The 18,354-nt window shown below is 42.2% G+C and overlaps 1 protein-coding gene across 3 annotated transcripts in view; it reads left to right on the forward strand.

The window, feature by feature from the left end:
* sema6cb (semaphorin 6Cb) overlaps positions 1-10,186 on the forward strand; it is a 130,646-nt gene extending 120,460 nt beyond the window's left edge. For 2 of the 3 annotated variants that reach the window (XM_080768648.1, XM_080768649.1), the window contains exon 21: positions 6,081-10,186. In XM_080768648.1, coding sequence (XP_080624774.1) covers positions 6,081-7,399 — 1,319 coding nt within the window. In that variant the 3' untranslated portion in view covers positions 7,400-10,186. The remainder of the gene's footprint in view (positions 1-6,080) is intronic. The other variant, XR_013964393.1, reaches the window with a different exon arrangement.
* Positions 10,187-18,354: the final 8,168 nt, after the last annotated feature.

Genomic DNA, 18,354 nt, shown 5'->3' on the forward strand with positions numbered 1-18,354 from the left:
AAAACACCCAGCTGGTTTCAGTGTAGCTGCCAATTTTGGTTCACTTTTTGTCACTGGCACTCATTAAATGTCACTCAAAACTAGCTCATTTTTCCACTCAGCTCACCAGCTCAACTATGAGTGACATCATATTTTACATCTTACAACTCCCTACAAGTCGTTACACATACATAATATCGCTATATGTAATTCATCACTTTAGAATACGTCACTTTACTTAATGGAACATTTTAATGTCATTTTATTTCATGACGGCTACGCAGTAAAATCCTGAGTCTTAATGTATCCAGAGTGTACACTTACGGGTCCGTTTGGTGACATTGAACTCTGAGGATTTGACTGTGTAGTCACGTGCACTTGAGTTCAGTGTGAGGGTGGAGAGTGTGTATAGAGTGTCACAGTGATCCACGGGCCCACAGTGAGCAAACCTTTCTATGCAGTTGTAATGACTCCTAGCTAACCCCTTACCCTTTCTTCTGTCTCCTTGACCTCTGGGGTATACGTAGGTCTCAGTTTACCTGCCTGTTTTTTGTTTTTGTTTTACGTCGAACTAACCCTTTTAGCTGTACCTGCCTCCTTTGTTGAATCCTCTCAACCCTTGATCCTCTTTATGATCTGTCTTTCCAGTTTCAAACCTATATGGCTGACACTGTGCTTGGCCTTGTCTTAGTAGCGTGAAATCAGTTTCTCTATGGCCCACCTAAGAGAGACAATTCACTCCACTGGCAATAATTGTCAGACTACAACTGACATCCTTCAACAAGACAGACTATGAACAAGTGGCGTTTTTTTCTCTCCTCCTTTCTTTTCTTATTTTTTACATCTTTGCATCCAGTTTGACATGTAAATTGAGATGATTGGGGAAAAATGTGCGCCATTATATCTGTGCGGGCATTCTTCTACAAACCCATTTAAAGTGTCAAGCTAGATTAATAGATGTTTAAAGTATACTCGTTTGATGGTATTATACTGTGATAAAATGTTCACTTTATACTGTATGGATGGATTGTCTCTCTAAGCTGGTTGGTAAAGCAGAAGTTGTACAGTACTTCTTCCCAGAAGTGTACAATATTGAGTACAATATTATATAGTGTACCATTATTTTTTCGATTTTGTTCGATTTGCACACACAATTAACACTGAGGATTTTACTCTGTGTTATAGTATATTATTTTAGTGACAACAATAGATAGTTAGATTTGGAACATACTGTATATGCTTTACCATCCACTGAATGGCAAAAATGGGTCTTTCTTTTAAACATTTTATGCTGTTGCATGATGCATGCGTTATGTCTGATTTGATAGCCTGCAATAATTTCATGAGATGTCAATTCAACCACACTGCTGCAGAAGTATTTAAAGCCATCTTTAGTTCCATGTGGTGAGACATATTTGTTTAATTAAATATTTTTTTACACACAGATTTAGTTATAAGAAAAAAACACAGAAAATATGTGTTTATCTGTATGCCAGGTGGTACAGCATGCCTGATTTACCAGTATTTAATAAAAATGTTAATGAAACCTGTCGATGCTCTGTATGCATCAACAGACCTAAAGAGAAATGCGGTGCTCATTACCACTACTTTTCAATTGGAATGGATCGGTTACATTACAGCATATCATATTACCTCATGCACATAAATCAAACTGCATCCAATTGGCTGGCCACTGATGTGGAATATTATGCAAATGTATAATAACAAGTGGTACATGATTGAATTCACTCACTCAACAACCCAGACGCTTGTGCATGTACCCTTAACAGTATCCACATAATGTACAGAACACAATCATGCACATACACTTCTTACACAAATACAAAAGTAATGCATGTACTGTACACTTATACACCTACAATCAAGCCATGTTTGTTTACCATCTCTGTCAGCACACAGACATCAGCTATATAAATTGTCAAGTGAATATGTCACGGTAAGCATAAAATTGCTCTTTTGACACCCCGAACAATTATTTGAAATAGAAAATATAGTTAATTTCCGTTTGTGTTATTGTTTAACACAGTATAAATGCACCTCTGACATTAGTAGAGGTAATGCTCTCCTATGAAGCCTGGGGGAATTTTCTCTCCGTTCCTTCTCATTGCGATAGAGTATCCATTAATAGAACTATTAAATATGCTCCTAAGCTTGGAGAAACAGAAACTAATTAAGGCTATTTTGGAACATCTCTCAATGCACAGACATAGCACTTGAGTTGAAATGCATTTGAGTGTACCCTTGAGAAAAGTCTGTTACAATGGAAAAGTTACACACACAAAGGAGAAAGTTGGTCGGCCATTTTAAATGTTACACCTGTGACCTTGAAAATACATTATGTAAGAATGGAAAGTCTTGATGCTTTCATGTCCATTTAGAGATGGAAATAATTAATTTCCATTCGTGCAAATTGCAAAAACGAAGATTCAAGATTTATACTAAAGCTCATGTGTGCTCCTATGTACTTCAATTTAAGCTGCTTGTGCTAATATTACTGATGTAAGTATTTCCCACTGAAAGTGTGCGTTTCCTCTCCCTATCACCTGAGGAAAGAACACCTCGTTTGTACAACTAGGCACATCAACTTTCTTTTCCCTACAAACAAATATATCTCCAATTAGTAAGACGCCGCACAGGCAATGTTGTATAAGCCTTTTGCTTGCTTACATAACCTACCATGCCATCTATTTTTAACAATATGGATACAATCACAGAGCTTTCCTCTTCCTACGAGGCGACGGAGGAGCACGAGCTGAGCAATATCGTTCTCCTACCATAACACAAGCTGCTGCAGAGTGCCAGGCTTCAAAACGTCTGTCACTCACCCCAGCACGTCTGTCTGCCTCTCTCTCCCTTTTCTCCCTCTCCCTGCTCTCCTCACTGTGCTCCTCCTTACAATCTGCTCCTCTCTCTCAATCCCCCACTCGGTGTCATTCTTTCATTTTTTGCTCATTGGCTTTCTGTTTCCTTCTCATACTCTCCCCTGTTATACTTAGTTGTACACCGGTGTCGTGCACTGAAAATAGCAGATCTGTATATGTAATTTCAGCGTGTGACACCAGCATGCAACTAAGTATAAATCACTCGTATCTCTTAGATCTTGAGTTTTCACCTATTCACTTGCCTCTTCATTGCCAGTTTCTTGCCAAGGTTGAACTTTATCTCATCTCCCTTCTTTCCTTTTCCGCTGTCACCATTTCTCTCCCCTCCCCCTCTGCCTCCACTCACACAGCCCATCTGTCTGTTTACCTTTTGGCAGACTTGGATATCTCTATATTAAGCTTTGGCTGAGTTGAGGCCATGTCGAGTCGACACAGAAATATAATGCGACAGCATATGAGAGGAAGGAACACTGAAAATGACTCTGATATTATGTAAACACTTGGAGAAATATTGGGGATATGGCTGCGAAGTAGCTCTATTTCCGAAGCGTTGATGGCCTTCCATAAACACACAAGCATCATTTGGTGTTTGTGATGAAAGCTAGACCCCTCTTTCACTTCTGTGTTCAAACATTTCATCTCTCTAAATTGGAGAATAAACACTTAGGCAGGTGCGCAATCCCAAGTCACCCTCAGTTGTTAACTAACTTGTTACTGCAAATAATCGGCAGAGGTAACTGCATGCAAGGACCGGACCAAGCCTGCAAGTGCAGTTGCAGTTGGCCTGTACTGAATGCACCTCCTGCGTGCCATCTAACAATCTTGCCAGTCCACCCCCATGTCTCGCTGGGTGTTAATTTCAACATGACCATGCCACCATATGTCACACATACATAGTGATTGAGTCATCCCACCCACTTGCCAAACATGTTGTGACAAGTCATGATTATGTTTACCTCCCCCATGCATTTCATCGCCTACCAGGCCACTTGACTCGTACCCCCACCGCCACCCCAGACCAATGGGAACCCTTCAATAAGTCTGGCTCCTGGTGTGTGTATGGGTTTGTTAGAGGGGGTCATGCTCCCGATAGTGTGGATGACTCACTGACAGGCCCACATGAGCAACATGCATCTGTCTCCTTTGGCTAGTCGTTACAGAAACACATGGATGCTGTAAAGATGACTGACAACCAGTGTAATATGATGCCACAAAAAGACAAAGGCTGTTGAAAATGAAGTTATTAGAAGGTATCACTTTTGCTGCCACTCCTACACACACAGCAATGACGATTGAAATAATTAGCTATGACTTTTTAATGTGGCCATAAGCCAAGGCAATTAAAAAAGACATGGCAGAACATTGAAGCTCCATTGAAAATGCTATTCCCAGAATGATAATTGTGTTCCATAGTGTGAACTATTTTATCCGTCTGCTGGAAAATGGTAGCAAAACTACACTTGTGGCTGAGAGCAGCAATTCATTGGGAATGAGGTGGAGAACTCATAACGACACATCTGCTCAAATGTGTCCTCTCCAAATAATGAACTAAAACGAGTTGCTCAGTGACATTGTCACCTACGTGTTACATCTTAGAGTGATAGTCAGCCACAGCAGAAGCGTACTGTATCGAGGCTAAATTGATAAAGGATGTTTGATATTTCCTACCTATTCTGAACACATCATAATAGGCAAACATTTGGCACAAGTAGATGAAAATTGGTCATTTTTCAGCAAAAATAGCAGATCTACAAGATCAATCGTGGATGGGCTATTTGACTTAGAATGACATATATAGGGTTTAAGTGGTTAAGATGCAATCAAAGCAAAGTTTTGACAGTGATGAAGGTTTCATCTCTCCATCGTGCATCATGTGGTTATCAGTGTCAGTTGCCATTGAGACATATGCCCTTTGTGCTGACAATGAGATACAGATTCAGATAAAGTACTGTATGTCATAATAGAATGGATGCTACTTCCAACACTTTGCAGTATTCTTCCACCACGCTTGCAACTGCAAGATCACACACACACACACACACACACACACACACACACACACACACACACACACACACACACATGCATTCGTGCATACCATACTGTAGCTATTATAGCCCGGTATGGTTTTTGAGGGGTGCTAGCCCTCCTGTACGTATATTCAGCTATTAGTGTAGATTTTGTCTTACACAAACATTAACATATGCCAAAATATGGGTGCACGCCGGAATTTAACATTTCCGCAAAACCTTGAACTTGAACGTGCGCCAGGACAAAAATTGGCTCTTTTGAAATACCTGCATTCTCCCCTCCCTGGCACAGCCTAGATTCTCTCTCTCTCTCTTATCAATAATTTTCTGTCATTAAGGGCCAGAGAACAGCCTAATAACACAGATGGCAGCAACTGCTATGAAATTAGCTCTGATTGTGAAAGGTGGCTGGTTTCACCGCTGCCTTGATGTTTGGATCACATCTTCCAAGGACATTTACATGGTACTGTACTTGATTAGAATAGCCTTGTGTTTTGGGCACAGCACTAAAGACAGACAAAGCTTCATTTTTAAGAAATCGCATGAACACATTTGCAAAGCTGCCACTATCAGTGAGCTCACTGAGCGGAGTTTGTCAAGCTGTTATTTTTTGTGGCGATTCATCTTCGTCAGGTGCACCCACATGGATCAGGGTCCCACATTGGAAAGCACACTCTGGTGAAAATTACGTCACTCTCCAAAATGTTCACAGACAAGGGTCCATTTTTACACAGAGTCAAATGAACACTCTGAGATTTTCAGCGTGGGTTTCTGCTGCTATGTACCCATCAATATTTAAAGCCGCAGTTGCTTTCTAAATTGATTTCTCACCGACTTGGGAGCTCTTGGCCTCTGCCACTATCTCTCTGAGAGGAGAGCTAGAAAGGCTTTATTGCTCTATTAACAGTGGAAGGAAAGGAAGCCAAGAGCGGAGTTCAACCACCTATGCTATGCTGTTCCCCTCATAGTGAAACCTCTGTAAACACAACCTGTCTGTCCCAGCTGCTACTGTACTTGACCTACATTAGCCTTTTCTTTTGGCTCTGTCAGTCAAATCTCTTAACTGAATTTCTTACCTTGTGCTCTCTCTCTCTCTCTCTCTCTCTCTCTCTCTCTCTCTCTCTCTCTCTCTCTCTCCCTCTGCATCTGTCTTTTACATCTGTTGAAGGTGTGAGGCGGCCTCCGGAGGTGGAAAAGACCAATCACAGTGTCCACTACACCCTGCTGATCGCCTGTGTGTTGGTGGCGTTTGTGCTGGGAGCCTTCCTTTCTGGCTTCTTGGTGTCCTGCTACTGTAATCATGCAGGCCACAGAACCAAGAGGCTGGCCAAGGACCCTGAGGCTCCCATCCCACATGCATTGTCCCTCCGCAGCTTAGCCAAGCTCAATGGTCTGCTGGACAGCCCGAGCAAAGACGACAAGCTGGAGGTGTCTTCTCCTAAATTCTACAACTCCTTCTTCCCAACTGGCAAAGATCACCACGCACCACGGCGAAACGGCCATCATGGGGTCACCATGGGAGACCTGGTTCATCCCCACCACCTACACCACTCTTCAGAGCTATCTGGTTTCCCCACGCCAGACTCCACCCCAGAGCTGCCCATCAAGAGCATGAAGGCCTTCAAGAACCAGTGGGAGAAGAACCAAAACTGCAACAACGCCAAGGAGCCCAAATCACACAATATGGGCTCCAGGCCCAGTTCAGCCCTTCTTCACCAGCAGGTCTTCCCCTATTCCCATAGCATGTCCAACGGGCAAGCTCTGGTCGGCGGACCCTCACACGCAGAGGAACGCAAGATTCATAATTCTGAGCGTATGTTGTCCCAGCAACCCTACCCCTGTTACCCTCAGAAGGTGATGGAGGTGACGTCTTTAGATGAGCTCCTGAAACATATTCATGAAGCAAATTCCAGCAAGAACTCACAGGTCATGATCCCGTCTGGCCTGATGGCCAGTGGCGGTGGCCAGCTGGCCTTTTCCAACCGGATCCAGCCACAGATCCCTGAGACGGAGTCGGCGCCCTACTACAGTTCTTCCACATTACCCCGTGACAGCCTGACGCGGCGCATGGATGTGCCTCCAGACATCCCCCTACATCACCAGTCCACGCTTGAGAGGAGGCACTCCTCTCAGAGGCACTCACTGATCGCTGCCGCCACTAAGATGTCAGGTGGTGGTGCGGGAGGTGGTGGAGGAGGTATGATCCCCCGCCAGCACAGCTTCAGCCAACGGGGCGGAGTGCCCCACCAGCCACCTCCACTCCTAGCCCGGATGAACTCCACCGGCAGTGCGTGTGAGGTCCACTACCCACTCATACCTAATGGGTACCTCACACGCCAGCACAGCTACAACGGTGAGCAGCAGGAGGTCCTCCACAGGGGGGCCATTGTGCGCCGGACCTCCTCACTTAAACCGGATGTCCCTCCTAAGCCCCTGTTCATCCCTGCCACATCCCCTGTTAACCAACAGGGACAGTTCAACTACTGAGGGGACCAGAGGTGGACTGCTGCACTAGAGAACCACTCTCTGATCTGCTCTCCTCTGAAAGGAACTTCCCTTGAATATGAGGTCTTTAGGTTGTTGACCTGCGATGGAAGACAATTGATCGCGTGGTAATCACTGACACTGTGGCCAAAACCTCAACTAGTTTTTCCCAACCTATTTTGTCCAATGAATATCTTTGTACCATATTGGTATTGCTCAGCTACTTGCTTATAGAACAGTGAAGGACTTGGCTGGCAGGATGCCACCACCTTATATTAGGCTGCAAATGTCCTCAGTGTGGATTTACAATGCAACTTAGTTATTGGAAGTCTTGGTGTTCAAAAGAAAACATGAAACATGGGTCATCTTCTGGACTTTAAAGCTGAAGCCTCTTGTGATGCTTTGAGTTCTGACTCTTGCTTTTGCTTATCTTTTCTGATGTAGTGTTGGCAACTAATCCCAACCCACCCCACCCTCGAATGTGTTTATATTATGCATGTGTGTGTATATATATGTGTGTTTATATCCACACCGTATATGTATACATATACATATGCAGTACATGTAACCTGTGGTGAAAAGTCAGCAAAATCCCCTAAAAGTAGTAATGTCTTTGCCTTACTTATACTCTTTCATCTTTGGGCATATCAAATGATCCTATAAGAGATCCTGGCCACAGCACTGTTTGTATGTGGACAACTTGTGTCTTTACGATACCAAATCATGCAATTCATTAACAAATTCCATTTAGTCAATTGGCTTAAAACATCAATCCAAACTATAATCCTGACACCTCTATGAGAACTCTTCAAAGCAGCTATGTTTGTCTTTTCTCTTCTTTCCTTTTCTGTGAATGGAGAATCTCCTATTCAGAAAGTTAGATCTTACAGAATTTAAGTAGGCCTAGTGTCCACGAAGGTTTATTTTAGAATGTTATCACAATGGTGTGAGTTTAAGTAGGCCTAGTGTCCACAAAGGTTTATTTTAGAATGTTATCACAATGGTGCTCTACAACTTCAGTGGGTTCCAGAACTTCCTTGAATGGAAAATGACGATATACTTAAAATACTTTGTTTTTGAATACTTAACTGGACCCAAAGAGGAAAAGACAAAACATGCCATGTCATTTGGGAGAGCAAACATGATATGTAGTATGGACTGCAGTTATAATAATTATTAACTTTGTGGCTATTGGTTGTAAATAAAGGAATAATTACTAGCCAAATTTTAACTGTATGTGTAAATGTGTGCCTTATTTAATATAGTGTGTGACATGGGGTAGGGGAAATGCAAGGAGCTAAGATGCTACTATGCTATAGTAGATGTTTCATTTTTTATGGTTGTCAGTATGTGTCGTATATAATTGCATATATGTATTTCTATTGGACTTTTATTTTTATTTTATTTTAATTTTTTTACATCCCTGAAGTGTGAGCCTGCAGATTTTCGGAAGGGGAGGTGCAAAGCGAATACCACAGCTTTGAGGCTACAGATATTTTGTTGCCTCCTTTTTCTTGTCAGTTTCCACTGGGTTTCACTTTACTTTGTGCCTGATTTATACTTGGTTGCGCTGCGCACCTGTGTCACGCAACAAAAATAGCCGATCTACAAACTCAATGCATCGTAATGTGACGTGTTGTGAGCTTTTAGATCAGACTTTTTCAGTGCGCAACATGGAGGGTATAAATCAGGCATTACAGCCACTGAACTGTTTTGTTTTTCCTTTAGCATGAGCATCTCCTTAGACGCCGTATAGAGCACTGCTCCTCGTAACCTAATCCCCTTGGACCTCCGACATATCACCTGGGTTCTACCTGGGTTCAAATAGGTAGTGACGTTAATACTAGGAAGGGAGACGCGACGTTTCGGTTGAAGAGATGTGCGCGAACACGGAAGAATGCAATGAACTCTGACCGCGTGAGCTGAGATTTTCCTTGGGTAAATATTTGGGAGTGAATGTGGAACTGGCACCCTGGTGGCTTGGTTTGTTGAACATCTGCCAAGAATTATCTTTGGGGGATGTGAACGCCAGTTTGGCCAAGTCTGGAGAAATATCTTCTTTCTCTTCACTTCTTTCTCCACTGTTGCACTTTTCTGTAAAGTTGATTTGACCATGGTTGACAGAAATCATAGTCGATTCTTTGACACTTAGTAATTGAATTTGAAATGGTATTTCCTAGAATTCATCTGACCCAAAGTTTACTATCCATACAAATACAACTCCAGCAAGCAGAGGTCCACCAGAAAGTATGCATCTATTGTGTGGACAAGGACAAGAGTCTATTTACATTAAACATTTAATACAGAAATTAATTAAATTAATTAAAAAAATGAAAAGAAGAAAATAAAACTTTATTTAAGGTTGAGACCATAATGCCTCTGAAGAGGAATTGTGGCAGCTATGGTGACTGATGACTTCCAAGAATATGTTATTTCAGTTAGCACAGAGATTGTATGGGAAAGGGAATGGTCTTTGCTCTAGTCTCCACCAAGCCTGATTTATACTACATTGTATGACGTTTTCAAAAATAACCAATCTACAAGGTCGATATTTTGGGGCGTAAACGTCATATAGGGCAGAGTATAAATTATGGCAATGGGTATGAGTTTTTGGTTTCTCTGAACTTGCACAGAGTGTAAATACATTCTATTGGGCCCGGTCTCATTGATTCAGTATTGTTTTTGTTTGATACGTATATGGGCTATGCCTCATGAGCTACTCTGAATTTGGTCTCACAGAATATCATTGTATGTCTCTTATACTAGGAATAAAGAAAAATACAGTGTAAATGTGTCAGTGATTTAATGTGTTGTGTTGTGTTGACTATTTGTATTGTCAGCTTTGCGATGCATCGATCAGCTTATAGGCTCCATATCTCCCTCTTCCTCCATCCCCCTCTCCTTATCTCTTTCTCTACCTCTATCTCTAGCCAGATGTGAATACTGAAACTCTGCTTGTGTCATCTTCCCGCACCTTAGCACTGCCTCCGAACAGGGAGGAGCAAGGATGGAGGCATCGATCGGGTTCGCTTTAAAGGTATATTCAGTGATTTCTACTATAGTGTGCTGACCATATAAGGAGTTCCTCCCTGCCTTCATCCAATCAGGATAGAGAGGGGCCTTCCTCCAGTCATGATCGAGCAGGGGCGGGCCTTTGTGCACGTGCTGCTGGCCTGTTGCGTGTGTCCCCCCACTGTAGAGCGTGCATGTGCACATCTTGTTACCGGGGCGGTCCGGGTTTTTTCCAAATCACTGAATGCTCCTTTAAAGAATGGGATGGTGACTCACTCAGTCAGCATAATTTTGAAGCGACAGCAATTACTTATGGCGTGTCACACAGCTGGATCACTCCGGAGCCCCGAGTGTTGTCATGTGGTGGAGGAGAAATTATATGTCACAGGAGAAAAACAGGAAAACATATATATCACGCATTCAGATGAAAAATGTGTGCAAGGAAGACATGAAGGATTCACGCAATGTATCCTTGCTGATCCTCACTCCAAGCAGCTTGGGAAGTCTTCGATCTCCTCGCTCTCTGCTTTTCCAAAAGCAAATGAACATTTAGGAGGTGAACGATTTCCGGTCTGGGTCACACTGGAGGATGGAGGCAGAAATTTTAGTATCAGGATTTGGTTTCTTTCTCTACGTCAGAGATCTCCATAATGGGCATGTGATGTCGGACATATAACAAATCGGTGCCTAAGGTGCATAACCGATTTGCATGATGTCCAACGTCCGGACTCCGTATAACGTATTTGGGCATAATCTCTCCACCCTAACACCCTAACGCTGTCTTGGAATCAATGGGAAGGTTCCAGGTTCGATTCCCGGCTCTTCCTTGCTGTGTCAAATGTGTTGAAACTTCTCCTGATGAGCATGATGCCTTGCATGGTAGCCTTCACCATCAGTCTCTGAAATGCACATAATGTGCCTGGGGCAAAAGGCACTACAAATTCATCATTTTATTGACCATTTTAAACACACACAACTTAATTATAGCATTATATAGTAGTAGCCTAGTTAGTATTTATTCTTGAGAAAGTGTTACATGTAGTCGTATTTCCCAGTCATTACAGCATACTATACATTTTTAGGTGGGTCACCAATCAGGAAAGAGTACCCTTATCAGCTTAAAGATATTAGTGTTCCAGCTCATTTCTTTGTCATCACCTCCAATTTCACTTTATCCTGTGTTAGTCCTCCCACCTGATTGGGTAAAATATCAATTTCTTTGCTTACTAAAGAGATGGGGAGTTTCCTTTTACTGGATAAACATCAATCATCAATGAGAATACAGAGCCATTTATCATATATTTTAATTAAATCTCCTAAAATGGACGTATCCATATACTGTACTACATAATAAATGTATTTTACTGCTAAAAGCCAAATTATGATACAATATAACATAGTGTACTGTGCATGTTCTCAGAGGAGTAGTGACATAACTCCCAGCAGTCTATTAGATCAGTAATTCTCAGCCTTTTTAATTTCAAGGCCACGGACTGCGTTTGATGATTTGATTGAGTTTGATTTTATTCCACTCTGGGTTTCCAATCTAAAATCCTCAGTGTTATTTTAACTCCATGAGTAACTCCATGAGTAACTCCTGTAACGGTCGTACTATATCTGCACCCTGGTGGTCCCTGGCCAGCACCCAACGTTGATAAAAGGTGAATTAGATCATCACAGCTACAGTGTCTCCACATGAATGCTGAGAATACGTGTGTTTCTTTGTGTATCTTAATCTAGTGCGTATGTGAGACAAATGGGGATAGAGTTGATCGTTAAATGAGTAACAGTGATTAGCCCCAGCATAATTAGTGGACTCACGCAGGGGTAATTTATCTACCTAGTCTTTCACATTTTCTCACTCAAATTACTCTAGATAATAAACAAATGACCATGTAGATATCCTGCAATGTGTTGACTGTCAGAAAGTGCAAACACCAGCTTAATGTACATGTAGAAGTTAATTATGTTTCACCCCCAAATTTGATTAAATGATTTTAAGTAGGCCAGCCTGCCTTTTTGATTCAGTGTTTTATTTTGCCCAGTGAGAATTAGTTTGGAGAATTCCACTGCTGGAAGTGCAACCAAAACTAATCTAATCTCATTTATATTGATTTTAAACTCTGCTGTACTTTTGATGCTCAAGAAAAACGGATGGAGCAAAAATATAAAAAATTGTGATAATACCAAAACACTGTGGTGTGATTGACAGAGAAATAACATTTTCCAATTACAGCACATGGGCCCTCACCTCCCTTAATCCGTCTGACCATGGTGACTCAACAAGCTGTGGATTTCTCTCTCTCTCTCTCTCTCTCTCTAAATAGGTGTACAGGTATATGCTGTCAGCTGTTCCTCTGTGACCCCCCATCCACCTTCAAAGAAATACATTTCCAATGGAATCATGGTACACCCTTTAAATGACTTTCCATTCCCAGTTTCTTCACCCTAGCGACAGCACGTTGACAGGTGGCATCAGAATTCATTATGTCTCCACCGTAAAAGGCTGAGAGGGCCCACGGAGACGTGCTCACCATATTTCACCTTCCAGACCTGTCAATGAAATATCCAGTGCAACTGACATGTTTTCAAGGTATGTTTTTTGTTTTGTTGTTTTTTTTCTTTTTTCTATTCCTTCTCCCATAAAAGGCAGATGTTGGGGGAAAACATTGATATCACTTTCAGTACATGTGTACCGTTTCTTGTCCCTTCCTTGAAACCACACTTTTCCTCTCCGTCAACCTTTCATGTTGCCCAAGGCCCAAGGTGTGTGTGTGTGTGTGTGTGTGTGTGTGTATGTGTACTACGCGTGGTGACGCGCAAGTTTGTTTACTGTGTGGGTGTCATGGCGGAGCCCATATCGCGTTTCAAATGGATATATTGCTCCTTATTTCCTTCAAAGCAATCCAGTCAAAGTAAGTTGTTGAGTCCAATGCAGATTATGATCCCAATCCATTCCCACCGCCTGCGTGCGTGCGTGTGTTTGTTTGTGTCGGTCGCAGGTGTGTGTGTGTGTGTGTGTGTGTGTGTGTGTGTGTGTGTGTGTGTGTGTGTTTTTAAGTTCTAAGTCTGTATTGCAGTAGCCATGGTTCATGACTCTCGTATTAATCATCATGGCAGTCATGTTTCAGGGCTAGTAATGCAGCTAACAGTAAAACTGTCAAACCATCAAAACAAAGTTATTCTTCTACACTGTTATTCATTCTGTAATTAGTAATAATTGCAGTGATTATCAACCTTTTTCATATTGGGGACCTCTAATTTAGTTGACATTAGACCCTTGACTTGGTGAGATCTGCATCTGAAAAACTTTTGCAGGTAGAACAGTCAGTGTTTCCCAAACTGGAAACCTGGGCACTAGGGACATGTGTGCACATGGACAACTGCCCAGTTGTCCTGGTGCCCACATGTCCTGGTGCCAACATGTCCCTAGTGCCCAGTTGTCCTGGTGCCCACATATCCCTAGTGCCCAGATGGTTTTGGTGCCCTGAAAATGCTCGGGCGCGAGAGTCACTTTTCTGAAATGTATTTTACTGGTCAAAAAAAGAAAACCAATGTAATTTATTGCAAGTTGCCAGTTGCCGGTTGTATTCCATGGCAACCATTGCAATAAATTACTGCAGTGAAGTTGTACTATTTGCCTATACGTTATCTTATTGTGTTCCATGTGTTCGGGGTTGGTCGTGTCCGCGCTATGGGGGGCGGGGGGCATTAAAAATTATCTGCACAGGGACATTCATGGGGGTTAATCTGGCCCTGCTGCAACTGACATGTTTTCAAGGTATGTTTTTTGTTTTGTTGTTTTTTTTCTTTTTTCTATTCCTTCTCCCATAAAAGGCAGATGTTGGGGGAAAACATTGATATCACTTTCAGTACATGTGTACCGTTTCTTGTCCCTTCCTTGAAACCACACTTTTCCTCTCCGTCAACCTTTCATGTTGCCCAAGGCCCTCATTCATCACTGTCAGCAGGCTGAAACTAAAAGTGTGCCTTGACCGTATTGCAGTGAAAGGGGGAGGGGACTTGGGATGGCAGTGTAGAGTAGGCACGACATTGAGGGGATAGAAACCATCCCGGTCGCGTGGTTCATCTAACGCGTGTGTCACTGTGAAGGACTGGCCCCATTAAGTGAACGTAGTTGGCGACACAGGAGCAGTGAAAGGGGGAGGGGCCTTCGGATGGCAGTGTAGAGTAGGCACGACATTGAGGGGTAGAAACCATCCCGGTCGCGTGGTTGATCTAACGTGTGTGTCACTGTGAAGGACTGGCCCCATGAAGTGAACGTAGTTGGCGTAGTAGACGCCAACATGACGATTTTGACGTAGGCTGTTGAGGTTGAGCAAGAATAGCGTGTTTCAGAAAAGTAATATTTAAACAGTAAATAAGACATTTTTGGCGAATGCAATGTAGTCTATATGTTTTGTGGGAGTGTGCAGGTTTTATTTTGCATAGAGAGATGTGTGGTGGAAGTGTGGTTTGGTCGGAGATAGAGCACGAATGAACGGCCATGTGCTCATGTACCCCCTGTCTATTAGGTCAGAAAAGTAATATTTAAACAGTAAATAAGACATTTTTGGCGAATGCAATGTAGTCTATATGTTTTGTGGGAGTGTGCAGGTTTTATTTTGCATAGAGAGATGTGTGGTGGAAGTGTGGTTTGGTCGGAGATAGAGCACGAATGAACGGCCATGTGCTCATGTACCCCCTGTCTATTAGGTCAGAAAAGTAATATTTAAACAGTAAATAAGACATTTTTGGCGAATGCAATGTAGTCTATATGTTTTGTGGGAGTGTGCAGGTTTTATTTTGCATAGAGAGATGTGTGGTGGAAGTGTGGTTTGGTCGGAGATAGAGCACGAATGAACGGCCATGTGCTCATGTACCCCCTGTCTATTAGGTCAGAAAAGTAATATTTAAACAGTAAATAAGATTTTTTTGGCGAATGCAATGTAGTCTATATGTTTTGTGGGAGTGTGCAGGTTTTATTTTGCATAGAGAGATGTGTGGTGGAAGTGTGGTTTGGTCGGAGATAGAGCACGAATGAACGGCCATGTGCTCATGTACCCCCTGTCTATTAGGTCAGAAAAGTAATATTTAAACAGTAAATAAGACATTTTTGGCGAATGCAATGTAGTCTATATGTTTTGTGGGAGTGTGCAGGTTTTATTTTGCATATAGAGATGTGTGGTGGAAGTGTGGTTTGGTCGGAGATAGAGCACGAATGAACGGCCATGTGCTCATGTACCCCCTGTCTATTAGGTCAGAAAAGTAATATTTAAACAGTAAATAAGACATTTTTGGCGAATGCAATGTAGTCTATATGTTTTGTGGGAGTGTGCAGGTTTTATTTTGCATAGAGAGATGTGTGGTGGAAGTGTGGTTTGGTCGGAGATAGAGCACGAATGAACGGCCATGTGCTCATGTACCCCCTGTCTATTACTGTAGGTCAGAAAAGTAATATTTAAACAGTAAATAAGACATTTTTGGCGAATGCAATGTAGTCTATATGTTTTGTGGGAGTGTGCAGGTTTTATTTTGCATAGAGAGATGTGTGGTGGAAGTGTGGTTTGGTCGGAGATAGAGCACGAATGGGAAATGGTAAATGGTGCATTTATATAGCGCCTTTATCCAAGGCGCTTTACATAGATTGTGCATTACATTCACCCATTCACACACCGATGGAAGCGGAAACCATGCAAGGCACCAACTAGCACATCGGGAGCAATTAGGGGTTCAGTGTCTTGCTCAAGGACACTTCGACAGTAACTCTGGGGGAGCCCGGGTTCGAACTGGCAACCTTGCGGTTCCCATCCAGGCACTCCCATCCAGGCACTCTACCCCTGAGCCACCACCATAATGAACGGCCATGTGCTCATGTACCCCCTGTCTATTAGGGTAGCAGGATATGGGTTGAAAATATCTGAAGTTGTCCTTAAGAACAAATGCTTATTTACAATTGTGGCCTGGCAAAAGACAAGGTTTTTGAGGGAGGGGGTATAGGGATAGAATAAATCAATCTGGATAAAAACAAAATAAACACAAAGCACAGTAAAAGAAAGCACAACATCAGTGCTTCCAGTCATCTAAATAATAATGATGAAGGCTCCAAAGGTAAAAATCCAATCCAAAAAAGTAGTAGTGGCACTTCTGTGGCCTACTACCCCGTGTGCACAAGGAATTTGGCACTGATCGCTCCAACGGTTTGCGAGATTAGCTCCGGACACAGAGACAGGGTTAGGGTTAAGACCCTTTTTGAGATGACTTGTCTCTGAGGAGCCACGCTGTAATAATTTCTACAGAAAATTATTCTGTAGAGATCTTTCTGCAAGGTCCCACATTTTTGATTCCCATAGGACCCTGAATCTACACCTTTCTGTGCCCTTCAGAAAGAACCTTGAAACTGCTTTGTAATTTTTTTAACAATGATGGATGAAGGATAATTCTTTTTTCTTTTTTTGAATGAAAAAAATTAAAGGAAAATGGAAATATCCTTCTATAATCTATTTACCGACATTGGAATTTGGTCGGCTCCATCAGTGTTGTTCTCTTTTTGGAGAGCATTATGCAAAGTATTTTTGCTTGCCCCAAGACTCGATTTAAAGCTTCTGAAGAAGTCCTTCAATAAGCTGGATATAATTTTAAGCTTGTTAAACACTTTACCACAGCTTTCATCTAATTTTGTGATGGAAAATCTTGCTGAAGTTGGCAGTAAAGGAAGTTTTTACTCATACATGTCTAGTGGGACACGCTCTTTCCTTGTCAGAGTGGACTGTGAAACCCCAAAATGTGAGGAAATGGTTTTCTAAAGTCCCTTGGCCTTTTCTAATGAAGCCTTTGAAGCACTGTGTGTCCACATTTGATCTGAGACATAATGGTGTCTACACTGATCCAGTGAATTGGGTCTTGTAATGTATAGGTTTATCATTGAATAACTTCACTCGGCCTCAATGGAAAATGCGGGGTGTGAAGCAAAATGGTTCATTCATTTAATTTGCACCAGTAGGACATAAAGAATTTATTATACAACTTCATACACTTTGTGTAGATGAAATTGAAAGGATTGGAAATGGTGGGTTTAATGGAGTTAAAAAATGGAACGATGGAAGATATAGGCCTATAGTTTTATTCAATGCACTAACACAAGAGACACAAACCCACTTTACACCTACAAAATGACCAAACTTGCACTCCTCTGCATCTACACTGAGTAGGCATGCTTTATTTGAACTGTAGGCCCACTTTGGCAAAATGCCCAGAGAGGAGTTTGGGAGGACTTGTACTGTAGGCCGCAAACCACAGCACATTTGGAGGCTTTTAACTGGTCCATAAACACTGGTGGAGAAACACACCGAGCACAGCACACACAGAAACAACACGTCTTTCCACTTCCCCCCTACCAAGCCCAAAACCGCCTGCCTTTTCCCGAAAATGGGAAGACTATTACATTTCTTGACCTGATATGCTTAGCCTCCCCCATCTTTCTCATGAAAGACCCTTTCATGCTGAGGAGAATACAGAGAGGAATTGCAGTTGTGATATTTCCTCTGGACTGCCAGGAACATCACAAGGTTCATTTTCTCTTAAGCCCAAGATGAGCACGGGTGTCACGCACCAAAAATAGATGACCAGTAGATAGACAGTACTCAGTGCGCGACACCCATGCATAACTAATAGTTGTGCAAATGGAGTATTATTAACTACATTTTTCAGGTTTTTCTTCTTTTCTTTCATCAATGAAATGTATTAAAAAGTGCTTCTGACAAAACCAGTATCTGACAATATATAAAGTCACAATACCAACTTTGATGAGGCAGTATTGCTTTGTTTTCAAAACTAGCCCTTACCCGTTGTGAGATATTTGCCCCCCTCTTGTGGCCGTGGGGGGGTACTGCGCCCGGAGCGTTTTTAATTCACTAATAAATCTTGCATCCTTTGGTATTCTTCTC

This window comes from Protomyctophum bolini, assembly GCF_963924005.1.
Source record: "Protomyctophum bolini genome assembly, chromosome: 7".
NCBI classification, from domain to species: Eukaryota; Metazoa; Chordata; class Actinopteri; order Myctophiformes; family Myctophidae; genus Protomyctophum; species Protomyctophum bolini.